Source organism: Podarcis filfolensis, assembly GCF_964270895.1.
Source record: "Podarcis filfolensis genome assembly, chromosome: 8".
Lineage (NCBI taxonomy): Eukaryota > Metazoa > Chordata > Lepidosauria > Squamata > Lacertidae > Podarcis > Podarcis filfolensis.
The window spans coordinates 70634462-70648136 of NC_139611.1; the positions used below are offsets into that span (position 1 = coordinate 70634462).

Genomic DNA, 13675 nt, shown 5'->3' on the forward strand with positions numbered 1-13675 from the left:
GGCCTTTTCGGTAGTGGTGCCCACCCTGTGGAACGCTCTCCCACCAGCTGTCAAGGAAATAAACAACTATCTGACTTTTAGAAGACATCCGAAGGCAACCCTGTATCGGGAAGTTTTAAAGGTATGAAGTTTTGTTCTGTGTTTAGCCTAATGTTTTACAATTTTTTATGTGTTGTAAGCCGCCCAGAGTGGCTGGGGAAACCCAACCAGATGAATGGGGTATATATAATAAAATTATTATTATTATTATTACCGCACACCCCCTCAGCAGCCATTTTGTGACGGATACTCGTGGCACTTCCTCAAAATTCCAAATGGGCCCCTAGGCCCCTGAAAGGTTGGCAACCCTTGTTTTGTGTGGTTGAGTTGTATATTATTGTATCCTTGAGGTTTTGTGTGATTTTCATGGCAAAGTTTTATTATAACGGCATTGTCATTTTATGCTTGTATGTTGTTCTCTGCCTTGTGCAAACTTGGTCCAGAAAGGTAGCTTAGTCGTATTAAAATAGATAAACCCTATTGCCACCCCGAGCTCATTGAGGACTGAGCATGCTCCATAAATGTGGAATGACAACTGCCTGTTGAGGGCAACACAACTGGGGCGAAGAGGGAATGGGATGAAGTGGCTAGAATCCTGAAGAGGGAGCACTCCACACATGGCAACATTTTCTTGTGGGTCCTTTTTGTACGTAAATAACCTTGAGGCACACAAAGCGCTAGGGAATCCAAGGAGAGGCAATGCCACAGCACAATAGCGACCCCTCCCAATGGGTGGTAGAATATGGCAATAAATCTCGGCTTTCTTATCTTTATTTTGAGATCAAGGTCCCAGGGCGGTAGCATCTCCCCATGGCACTAACAAGTGTCTGCAGCACGGTTGACTGAGTTGTTCCGTATGACGCTCTGAATCCAGTCAGTGAATCGGCAGATTTTTGTGTAGACCCCGGGCTTGCCAGACTGTGCGCAGATCTGCATCCCCCACGAGACGATGCCTTCGAGTTTCCTGTTGCACACCAGGGGCCCACCGGAGTCGCCCTGCCGAGCAGAATTATTCACATACTTATTTAGACTATTTATATCCCAAACTCCTGAATCAAAAGATAAAGCAACCAGAAAAGGACAACAACAACAAGGAAAGCCAAAACTCCCTCAGCTTCTCCTCCCCAAAATAACAGGGGCCTTGGTGGGCACCAGGGGTGGAAGATGACGTTGTGCGCCATTTTGAAGGGCCCAGGTATGGACCACCTGAAACTGCTTTGAACTGGTGTTCTGGCAAACATCTTTATTATTTTGTGCGGGGTTTTGCCCAATAGGGGAAAGCCTCTCACCTGGCAGGAGTCTACGCCGCCTCCGCTCACACCAGCACACAACATGTTTTCTGTGATACCATTGGGGTATGCCTGGTTGCACTCTTCATTTGAAATTGTGTAGACCTGGGCACACTGCAGGATGTCAGGAAACTGTGCTGCAAACAAAGAACACCGATGGTTTTATGGAGGTGCTGGCGACACTGGAGAAAAAGCCACCACTTTTATCACGAGCCCCAGCCTAAGTTGACCCGTGGATCGTTTTATATTTCACTATCGACTTCCTATATGGCATTACTCGGGAATGGTAAGAAACCAAATAATCAGAGCAGTTTTGAAATCAGGGGTTAAAATCAATGCAGTTTTCAAAGATTCAGCCTTGTTTCAAGATGGCATCCAACTGTATCCGAACACAGGCAAGAACCTGCTTGATCTCAGGAGCCACCATGTTCAATGTGGTTATAATATTTCAAGAGGCATAGTGAACAAGCAACTTTCAAAAATATAAATAACTGTTGGTTTTGATTGTTAGTCATCGTGAAACTTTGGACGTTTGGTGTAGCTGGTAGTTTAATGTTGAAGCTCCACCTACCTGTATACAGGTAAATAAACACGTTGGACTGCATCCAACCAATTTCTACTTAGACTGGACCCATCAAAATTAATGAACCGAAGTTCATCTTAGCCATTAATATCAGTGGGTCTACTCTGAGTAGAGAACTAACATTGAACACAACCCATTTTGCAGGACTACACAGGGCATGCTAATTTGTTCCATATATATATATATATATATATATATATATATATATATATATATATATATATATTTGCAATTTCCCTAAAAGGGAACCTTGCATTCTCTTCTGAAGATCAGTCAGGATATTGGTTCTCTTTTTTCTTCTGCATACCTAGGGCAGATGACTGATAACGTCAAGAGCCAGAGGGTACTTGGCGAGTTGGAGACTTTGATGACCCTCAAAAACTGTAACTGAAATTGGGAAGCAAAGCAAATCAGAGCCTCACACCAAGAAGGATTTTTTGTTTTGTTTTTTGCATTGGGTAAATTTGAATCTGGACTCTTTAACAGCACTGAAATGACCCCTTCGTGACTGGAAGCACTCTGAAATATGAGAGAATGGCTATAGCAGAAGATATGAAAGGGAAATAATTAGCGTCGTGGCTAATTGATCCATTAGTTTACTCGATGAAGAAAAAGTTTAATTTACTAAAAAAAACAAAAAACCACCCAGCATATTTTTCATTTTCAAAAACTACACATATTAATTAAAAAACCTGCAGATGACAACGACCATCTTAAAAGAGGCACCACACTTTACTTTCACATAGGTTAAGAATGCCTCTTCAGCTTAAGAGGGAATCACAGAATGGGATGCCTCCTCTTTTAAGGAGGACTCCTGGAAAAGAATACTTTTTCTCTCTAGATGGAATGCATCTTGGAGGGAATGCATCTTAAGAGACAATCGTAGGATGGAATGCTCTCAAGAGGGAATCCCCGTATTAGGAGAATACCTCTTCAGCTTCATGCATAATTTATAAAGTATGCTGCTTACTTTTGTTTTTCTACCCACATGCAAATTTCCACACATTTAATGAACCCCAGTGATTAACTGATGATTATTCTTAGAAACAAAACGAAACTGGGCGACAGACGTTGAAATACTTGGAGATCTGGGGCAGGGCGTGACAATTAGGGTGAAAATTTAAAAGTTGCGCAAAAGACAGAGAGAAAATACGAATGAGAAATAGTGGGGAGGTATAATGCTTTGTGCAGGTGGAAAATGTGGCGATGGAGATTGCATGAGCAGGCTGCGGCCATCAACTCTACACCCACCACATCCATGCCCCTGGTATGTATTGAAAATTATCTACTGTACATTGAGGGGTTGTCGTGGTCCCCCAGCCTGACACCTGGCACCGAGTGTTCGGCTGAACACATTGGGTAGCCAGCTGAATAGGCCTGACATATTCATTGATGAAGGCGGGATTGCTCAGTCGTATCAACATGATGTCGCTGTCATGTGTGGTGGGATTGTAGTTGGGGTGTGGGAATTTCTGTGCAGATGTGATGCACTGCTCCGAGCCCTCGTTCGCCCTGAGGCTGTGATCACCCATCCTTGTGTGGATGACCCTGCATAGGAAGAGAACAGGAAGGAGAGGGGGAGAAGAAAAAGAAAAGAAAGAAAAGCCGTAAGAACATAAATCTAAGAAGAGTCCTGCTAAACCATTCCAAAGACCCATCTAGACCTCCATCCTGTCTCCCAGAGAAGCCACCGCTTGTAGACGCTTGTAGGAGTAGGACAGTTCTCCATGAAAATTTAAATCACAGGGCACTGAACTTCAGAGAGGAAGCATTTCAAACACAATAATGGGATAATCAGTTGACCTTTCCATAACACCCCAGAATCAGAGCTGGAAGATATCTTGGAGATAATCTTGTGTCAATTACAAAATGGCTGCCGTGCGGGTGTGTAGCATAACACAAAATGGTGGCCTCTTGCTCACAGAGAGAAACTCTTTGCTCTTCTCCTCTGCTCAGAATGGGAAGAAGGGTGGGTGTCTACTCCTGGCATCTAATGAAATGTGGGCATGTTTGGTTTAGTTCACATTTAAAGGCAAATTACTTGATTTGTAGTTCTTGAAACAACGCAACGAACCAAAACAGTCATCCTTCAAAATTCATTTTCCTCCAGATTTTGCAATACAGTGTTCCCACAAAGTAATGTGTTCAGTACCAGTGTTTCACCACCACACCTTCTTCCCCTCCTCTCCCATGGGATAGAGAAACAGATAGATTTATCTATAGGTAACACAAGCCTGGTGTGGCATTTACAGGTTTCAAATCCCAAATCAGCCATGAAGCGAAGTGTCTCTCCGCCAAACAACCTCACTGAATTGTTGTGAGGATAAAATAAAGCTCCTTGGAGGAAAAGCAGGATGTAAATTTAACAAATCAATAATAATAATAATAATAATGAATAAAGGGGAACTTCAGACTTCATTACTGAAAAACCTAATGAGAGTCACTTTTTTTTAAAAAAAAGTGAAACTATAAGGATACATTTTCCATGGGGACAGGAAGACAAGTGCTTTTTAAGGATGTTTGTTAAGTGAGAAAGCTTCTGGATCCTTCTTCCTTGGACCGCTGTTGCTGTTGGGGCAGGCTCATAAGAAGTGTGTTTATAAGTTGCTTTGAGTCATTTCCATGAGTAAGGAACTTTTTTAAAAAAATTGCTCAGTTTACAAGATGATCTGCAAGATTACTGCTCTGATTACTGTTCTGTCCAGAGTACCTGATGACTACATACACATGAAGTATCTGAGCACTAAATAACACTGACTCATGGAAGGCCCTCCGGTGAGGCAATAGGAGAGGAAGGTATGGCGCCAAGACTTCTTGTCTCCTTGTGCGTAACCAGCTAAAAGGCTAAAACAGTCACCCTCCCTTTACGGTAGCGTCTTAGGAAACTATAATCCTCTTCCCTCTCCAAGGTAAACATGGTGAGGTCTTCTGTAAACCGTTTCCTGCAAGACTTGTCTTCCAAATGCTTCATCATCCTTTTTGACCAAGGTGCAATAGGGTAGGAATGTGGTGAAGAGGAAGGGCATTTTTTTTCAGAGCAGGAATGATGGCATCATCTTCCTGGTTAATTGACAGACCCTCCTCGCTCTGACGTGAATGCTCTCGCTCTCACATTTCTGCTCTTGTTTATGACAGATTAGTATAGAGGATGGCATATTCTATGACTGTCAGCTGATCCCAATAAATCAAAGATTATGCCATGTACAGCTGTTCTTTGTATGTAGTCTCATCCATACTGTTTGAAGTGTATAAGCAAGCTTCCTGTGCCTCTATTAATTCTCCATTGTCCGCATGATGTTTTCCTCCAAATCACTGCCTCCCTCTGCCCAGATCTCCTTATACCTTTCCCTTTTCAGAGCATTCCTGTTATGAGAAAATCTGGATTGAGGGAGGGGAAGGTATGAGAAGATAGTGATTGGGAGGAAAACGTCACGTGTGTGGGATAAATCAGCCTCATATAACCAACATGCTTAATACATGAAGGGGTTAAGACCATAGAGTAAGTTGTCCTGACAGGCTTAGCTAGGTCGCTCTCCGTCACCTTGGGAGCACAGATTACCAAACTCTTTGTTCTCCCACTTTCCACCATGTGAACCTACCAGTAAGGATGTCTAAGCTGGATGTTGCAAGCTTAGACCACACAGCCTTAGTAAGCCATGTTTGTGTTTCTATACAAATAACTTAGAAACATTTACCACTTTGAAACTAGCCTAAGGTTTGCTGCCTGTCTTTTCTTGCTGCTGTGTAGACAAGCTCATGAATTTGACATTTGAAGAGTTTGTAAGTAAACAATTTTAAACTTACCAAATGTGTGATTTCTTTCTATGCTAAGGGAAGTTGGGAGCTTTAGAAGAAACATAGAAGGGGATATTTTAAAAGTCTTAATAGCCTATATTTCCATGCTTTGTTTTGCCACATGTTTTGTTATTTCAAATCTCTGCTGGGGCCCTCTCATCAAAGATTACTTGCCCCAAACCTGGATCTAGGCATCCAGGGAATTCTCCTTTCTATTTTACCAACAACAACCTAACTGTATGAACAATTAATAGTTACAGGAAGCTACTATCCACATTAAATAACAGAATGGAATATATATATATATATATATATATATATATATATATATATATATGTGTGTGTGTGTGTGTGTGTCTGTGTGTGTGTGTGTGTGTGTGTGCGCGCGCGCGCATGCACACCCTGGCTACATTGTAGCCAACACCTTTTGTATTTTAACAAGCCTACTCAGGCATATAATTTAGTCATCTATGTTTCTCATAGTCATCTTTGTTTTTACTTGTTTTATTGTGTGTATACTTTGTTGTTGTTTTTTTACACTTTTCTTAGAGAGTTTTGCCATTAAGCAGCCTATAAATCTTTTTATACATTGTTATGAGTTTAGGCGATTTAGAGGGTTAGTCTGGATGGAACAGTGGATCCCCTATCAAACCTTCAATCTTGTACCTGGTTGGGGGACGGGGGTGGTCTTGTCACCTCACCCACTGCACTAGAAAGAAGGTCTATTTACTTCAATAGAACTTAATTCCAGGCATATAGGATAACAGCAGCCACATTTAATCTAATTTTAATAGGCTGAGGTGTAAAAAAAGAAGAAGCAAAACAATGCGGCTCCCTCTCTCTCCTCTTCATAGCATCCAGAAGCCACCAATTAAACATGATTTCCTTTTAATTCAAAGCAGAATACTATACTTAAGAGCTTTTGTTTAAGCCAGGATATTAAACTGTGGTTTAATATCCCAGCTTGTTGCATAGTTTCTCGGTTTGGGCAACACAGGAAACCATGGTTTGATTGGATATTTTCACATTTCATTGAAGGGTTCCTAAGGCATGACCATCCAAATGCAGCCAAGATCTGAGACCACTGGAGTGTCACACACACCTAAAAACCATTTTCCTTCCCACTCACTCGTCTGAGATTAAAGCCCTGAAAGTCCCACCGTTCCATTTTACAACCACAAGATGGCTTCTGGAGCAATACCTGCTGTGTTTGTGTCTGTATAGGAAACCGATAGTGGGAAAAGGTCATCCAAGATCCCCTTGGATAATTATTTTTTTTGGGGTGGGTGGGTTAGATTTTGTGTATTTACAGGATTGTCTACCTGCAAACTTCCTAGACATCTCAGGTCACAGTCTGATACCTATTTAATAAGAAGAACAGGAGAACATTGCGGGCTGAGTTGTATGGTACCGCAGTAGGAGGGGCAATTAAGAGGGTTGTGGAGGGAAGGAAGTGAACAGAAAGCTCCCCTGCAAGATACACCTTCCATTTCTGCAACAATGGCTACAATGCAACATTAAAACCGCTCCAGAGATACTAATAACCCCAAAGCCCTTCCCACCTTGCCCTTCTCCTAGGATCAGCAATCTTGAGTTTCCTTACCCCTGTTGGTTACAGTGAGCAGCGGTAAGAACCCAGTACTTGTCTATCAGAACGCCTCCGCACAGAATATCTGGCCCATTTCTCTTGCTATTGGAGAGGACAACCTGGTAGCGCTGTTCGCCTAGGGTGCAGTCTTGGCCCCCGATGATCCGCGACTCATCCTGCGCAGCAACTGCAGAGGAAAACCAGCTAAGGTGAGAGATAGCTTCCACCATACCTAGCGATGTCACATTGGCTAAGCGGCAAGGATCCCAGCCACCAGCCCAGCTTTGTTAAAAGAGAGAGGAACCTCTTTCAGCCTGAGGTCTGCATTCCCCCATGGGCAGCCTTCCATGTATGCCATTATGCTGCTGGTGGTTGGGGCCAAAGGTGAACGTGGGTGGAGTTACAGATGCGACTCTGTGTTTTGTGTAGAGGGCAATTTTTCCAGCCTTGCAAAAGTCAGCTGTTTCTGCACTTCCCTCTACGCATGCTTCTCTTCATCCAGGCAAGCAAGGACACAACCAGGTCAGCCAAAAGCCCTCCAGGAGCAGGGTTAGCGAGAGGGACATGACCTGTAGAAAGTCCCAGGGCTTGGATAGACCACACTGAGTCACCAGGTTTGAAGTCCCTGATCCCCGACCCAGATGAATGTATAGAAATCCTATGGCAGTGCTTCAGAATCTATTTATCTATTACATTTATGGAACACCGCCTTCATAACCATAAAGGCTCATCCACACGCCCGTTTTGCCTCATGTTTGCGAAGCACAGATATGCACCTTAAAGCTCAAAGTCCAACCACTTTTATTTTTTGCAACACTGTTTTCCCTGAGAAAACCTGCTCCTTAAAGCTGAATTGGAACTAACAGCAATTTGGTCTGATTCAGTTGTAGACAGCGGATTTTCACGGGTGAAACACTGGGGCAAAAGAAAAAAGTGCTCAGAGAAGGAGCTTTAAGGTGCATATCTGTGCCTGGAAATGCGGCAGAAAATGAAGTCTGGATGAGCCCCGAGTTCACTCAGCCCAGATACTGAGGCCTTCCTCTGAGGGCTTTCTGGTGGTTCCCTCACTGCGAGAAGCAAAGTTACAGGGAACCAGGCAGAGGGCCTTCTTGGTTGTGGCACCCGCCCTGTGAAATGCCCTCTCATCTGATGTTAAGGAGATGAGTAATTACATAACATTTAGAAGACATCTGAAAGCAGCCCTGTATAGGGAGGTTTTTAATGTTTTATCATGTTTTTACTATTCTGCTGGGAGCTGCCCAGAGTGGCTGGGGTATTAATCATCATCATTTGGGTTGATGACAAAATACAATGCAAAGTCTACATGATAACACCCTCCAAAAAACAATTATTTTAAAAAAACTCTAAACAGCTAAAGCCAATGCAAGCACAGCAATTAAGAACAAATTTGAAGCAAATGACGGGAATAATTAAGTGCAAAGGTATAAAATAGGGATGAGGAACTGGCCACCCTCCAGATGTTGATGAACTACAACTCCCATCATTCCCAGTCATTGACTAGGCTGGGGCTGATGGGAGTTGGAGTCCAGCAGCCTTTAGAAGGTTGTAAAAGCACTAACAGTGATGTGGGAGAGAACTTGGGAGAACAAAAAGGTCTTCTTTGCCTGGTGCCTAAAAAAACAAGCAAACGATAATGCATGCCAGGTAAGAAGGACAAAGGAGGGTACTCTACAGAGGGGCACCAGCGGCGGTGCTTTGCTGCAGAAAGCATGCCATTTTCCTATCTCCTCAGGACCACTTTTGGAAATATGAAGGAAGGACATGCACTCACCCCTGATCTTCAAGCCATACTTTCAGCCGTATGCCCAGGTGATACTTCCCTACCTGTAAGAGTCAGCAGAAGAACCACCATCGCCAGAAGCCTCATGGCCCTGCAGGGAGTAGATGCCACCTGCATGTGTCTGTCTTGTTGTTGGCGGTGCTGTTGGATCGAAAGCAGTTTATTGTCACCGAATTCATCACCCTTAAATCCAAGCTGGCCCCACCTTCCTTGACATTGTCTAGAAGCAGAAGGATCCAGTTATGTGGGTTCTGCACCCGCCCACACAACCAGCCTACTGATGCTCAGCCCCTGGAATCAGGAGGAAGGAAACTCTTGACTGCGACCCTTGGTCCTGGCATCATTCTTACTATGCCGGTCTGAGCTGGCTCCTCCAGCAGAGACTGAGGTTAAGGTGATTTTGCCATGCTTCCGAATGGCGAGCTGAATGATTCTAGCAACTTCTGGGCCCCCATGACTTTGCAGCTGTCTTGGCTTAAATACAGAAGAACGTCAACACTACCAGGTAAACACAGTCTGATCTACAACCCAGCTAAATTGAATTGCTTGCATTATATCTGAATTCTTTGGCTTCAATCCAGTTATCTTATCATCACCTGTGCTCCAGAGCAAGGCACTAATTACAAAGTGTGAGCATCAATTCACACATCTGAATTTGGAGAGAAAGAAGGGACAGAGGCAGGGGGCCTTTAAAGACCACCCTAATAGCTTTCCCCATTGCTGCTACTGAAGTAGCACTACTGCCGTCAATGGGGTGTTGTGTTAATGGCCCTGCATCCCCATCCCAACTTAATGCAAAGGAGTAGGACTAGCCTTCTGCCAGAAGTGTGTCAAAGTTTCTTTCCGACTGGGAGAGACGTGTTCCACTGCTAAAAACAAGAAGCAATGCACAGCATTTGGAGGGTAAAAACCAGGAAAGACCCACACCCCATACATGAAGCCACAACCTTGCAGAAAAGCTAGTTGGGTCTGGGTCTGAACAGTGCCTTGATGGGCAACCTCCTGGGAAACACATCTATGCTTCGCTGGGTTTCATAATGGAAGAAATGTAGGATGCAGAGGCGTCAGCGTCTCAAAAACATTGTGGGGGCCTGACATGATGTCCTGATGTCACGTGCATGACATCACACGATGTCCTGAGTTGCAAAGCTAGGGTGTGTGGAACTGAACGTGGTGGCAGCGAGGCCCCAGTGACTGGCTATCTCCATCCTCCCGCTCTTCCTGATGTGCAAGGAAAAGACGGAAGAAGCTGCCCCCAGCCAGCGGTGGCAGCAGCAGGAGGAGGAGCCACCGACTATTGAGCCAAACCACATCTGGCTCCGTGTTTGCCCTCTGAACAATGAGACCCCCTGGCCACCTCAAAAAGAAAGAAAGAAAGAAACGTTGGGAGGGAACGCTTGCAAACCCTGAAAACACTTTTTAATCACTCTTTCTCAGCAGCTGAATTAAAGATTACAGGGCAGGACATCTAAGGACTGTAGTCATTGCAGCGCTACTCAAGAGTAGACCCAAGGGAAATGAATGAGCCTAAGTTAGCATGTTCATTAACACCAGCAGGTCTACTCTGAGTAGGACTAGCTTTGAATACCAGCCTAAGAGCCCCACACCATGGAAGCGCTAGTGGGACCCGTTGAGTGACAGCTGATGAGTCAAACACGATTTCCAGAAAGGCCCACAAAGAAAGGAAAGGAAGAAGACATTAACTACAAACAGGGAAAGCTCTGAGCAAGGGGTCGGGATCGTGGGTGGGTTGAGGTCAGTCTTATAAATATCAAAATGCTGGAAGCAGAAAAGAGGATTCAATTCCAAAGCAAAGCTGAGATGAGACCCCCTCTCTTTTCAAAAAGACATTTTGCCCCTCCCTGTGAAAAATGGAGGGGGGGGAGCATTTCCCCATGAAACATTTTGGGAGGTGATTTGTCACTTCTGCAGTGGACAGGAAGCTGTCGGGAGAGCCTGGCACCGCTTTCCACTGACCACAAACCCCAAAATGCCTTGGGAGCGACACAAAGCGATGCAACATGCTATAACTCCCCAGATATCCCATGAAGTGCCTCTGGAAAGTGGCTGCAAAGAGAACTTTCTTCAGCTTTGAGTGGCAAAGGCTATTTCTTTAAATTATATCTATTTATACCCTGCCTTTTTCTCTGACAGGTACTTGAGGCAGTTTACGAATAAAAGAAAAACAGCTAAAAATATGGGGGTAGGGGAACAATATATATATTTTTAAAAAGAATGAAGCATATCTATTTAAAACATGCAGATATTTACAATAAAGACAGCACAGAACCAGCTGTTTCATGAAAAGCAGTCCATTCTCAAAAGCCTGTTGAAATAAGGTCTTCACCTGCCAGTGGAAGGACAACAAGGAGGGAGACAGCCTGACTTATCTAGGGTGGGAATTCCCAAGTTTGGGTGCAGCTACCAAGAAAGCCACTTCCCGTGTCCCTTCCAGTCATACCTGAGAGGGCGTCAGGGCTGAGACAAGAGACTCCCCTGAATATCTCAAAATCCAAGCAGGTTCACATGAGGAAATCTACGGCTTGTGGGATTAATTAGGCCCTCCAAGGCGTTCTGGCCATGCCATGCTAACCTGCCTACACCTAACTATAAATCTGAAAGTTAAAAAAACAACAAGGGAGAAATATCCTAAGATTAAGTATAGTAAGAAACAACCTCCTCCTCAATATTTCAGATACCTCTCTCCCCCCTCACCACCACAACTTTTCAGAAGAGTTTCGTCTCCCGCCCTGACAAATGGTTGGAAAAAAAATTGGGGGACGTTTTTGTCACAGCTCTATTCCAAATATATCATTTGAAATTGCAGTAAAGGGATATGTCAAAACTTTTGGCAGAAATCCATAAAAAATGCTGATTTTGTTTTATTTGTCAGAGATGCACTCAGTGGCGTAGCGTGGGTTGTCAGAACCCGGGGCAAGGCAAGTAATTTGCACCCCTAAGCCGTGGATTTGCGCCCCCTAACCCTAACCCCCAGATGTTGCGCCTGGTGCGGCCGGCCCCCCCTGCACCCCCCACGCTACGCAACTGGATGCACTTCCATCGATGCAGCAGCCTCGATTATACAAGCAGCAGAAATATGCATTTGAAAGTCCTGCATTATCTCTAACTATCAGGTTGGCCTTTCCTGACCGCTCTACCCTCTTTTAAGCGAAAAGCAAGATTTTATATACAGTAAGACTGCACCTTACGCAGGCGTTACGTTCCACGCATTGCACCTAAAGCCAAAATCGCTTACGGTCAAAGCCCATTGGGTTCAAAGTCATTTTTCCTAGAACCCTGCCCCCTTCCAATCTCCCTGCCTTTTTCACCATGTGTGTAAAGTTAAATGCGCACAAGTTGCCATCTTACAGTGTGTGTGTGTGTGTGTGTGTGTGTGTGTTGTTTGGGATTATTCCAAGCGATAATTCAGTGTGAAATTACAGCAAATGTTTTGAATGCTTGAATTTCTCAAACAGTATTATTCTCTCTAAACTGCAGAGTTTTTCTTTTTGTAGAACAGGGGACGGAATCCAAGAAAGAAAATGTCCCTGAACCCACTTTTGTTGCACTATGCCCCCTCCAGATAGCAATAATGATATGGTGGCATTGGAGAAGCATCTCAGAATAAAGAATAAAAGCAGAATAAACCCACCACTAATGCACTACGGTTCATAGCTGTCAACTTTTCCCTTTTTTTAAGGGAAATCCTCTTATTCTAAATAGGATTCCTCGCAAAAAAGGGAAAAGTTGACAGCTATGCTACGGTGTGTCAAGAACATGTTGCAAAATACACCCGCAAGAAAGCACTGGCCTGGACGGGCTCCTCAACCGTTCGCCTTGCTGCCTTTGGGTTTTCCCCCAACTCCTCACCTCACTCACACAAAGGCATAGTCACCTGCAGGTCCTGGGAGGAAAGAAGCACTTGCAGCCCCAGAGATTCGGCAGTAAGAAGATGCGTCTGCGGTTGCTGCCGCTGCTGCCTGGGCTATGAGTCAAATGTGCCTTATCTGCCCATCTTCCCTTGATCAATCGCCCTGTGTTTATCCATCACACATGTTTAGACAAGGAGGGCAACTCCCTTGGGCTTCTTACCATGCGTAACTATCGGAGCAATCCTGCGCCTTCTGTTTTGTGTACTGGGATCTCCAAAGCACCTGCAACTGTTGTCAGGCTCCTTTTCTAGCGCTGCTTGGAATCAGGCCACCCGGAGAGAAAGATCTCCAAAAAGGTCTGCCTCCAGTTCACAATTTGTTCCACCCTTTGCGCGGTATATATAGTTGCCCACATCTCCCTCTGTGATGCTATCCTGCCCTGCCAAACACTTTCTTCTCCTCCTGGTCCTGGTGATGCAGAAGAGCTAAGGTGACCATCACAGAAGCCACCGCCTTCGTCATTATGGGGAGGTTTTTTAAAAAAATAATCTAGGCATCTGAAGGCATCTAACATGATGACCGTTGTAACATCTCGTGGTTGTGTGAATTCGATAAGCAACCAGAGCACAGCAGGAAACGATGGCGGCTAGCTTGCCTTGACAGTCACACGAATGTTTCCTGCTGACGCTGTAGAAAGGTGTTTAGGAA

The 13675-nt window shown here is 44.4% G+C and overlaps 1 protein-coding gene across 4 annotated transcripts; it reads right to left on the minus strand.

Annotated features, from left to right (window-relative positions):
• Positions 1-794: 794 nt before the first annotated feature.
• LOC310768934 (trypsin-like) lies at positions 795-13271 on the minus strand. Of its 4 annotated transcripts, none has more exons than XM_083627882.1 (6): positions 13188-13271; positions 9140-9236; positions 7310-7481; positions 3206-3459; positions 1329-1465; positions 795-1035 (listed from the first exon to the last, which is right to left on the minus strand). In XM_083627882.1, exons 1-6 carry the CDS (start codon positions 13188-13190, stop codon positions 856-858), a joined length of 843 nt encoding a protein of 280 aa, XP_083484008.1. In that variant the 5' UTR covers positions 13191-13271; the 3' UTR covers positions 795-855. The 4 variants fall into 4 exon arrangements, with proteins under 4 accessions (XP_083484008.1, XP_083484009.1, XP_083484010.1 ...); XM_083627883.1 differs by lacking the exon at positions 13188-13271 and adding an exon at positions 12991-13140; XM_083627884.1 differs by lacking the exon at positions 13188-13271 and adding an exon at positions 12966-13096.
• Positions 13272-13675: the final 404 nt, after the last annotated feature.

Excerpts from the sequence above, each read along its gene's own strand:
- LOC310768934 (XM_083627882.1), bottom strand. Across the intron at positions 3,460-7,309 it reads GCTCACTGTAACCAACAGGG|GGTCATCCACACAAGGATGG; the intron begins GTAAGGAAACTC and ends CTTCCTATGCAG. Across the intron at positions 1,036-1,328 it reads GCGGCGTAGACTCCTGCCAG|GGCGACTCCGGTGGGCCCCT; the intron begins GTGAGAGGCTTT and ends TCTGCTCGGCAG.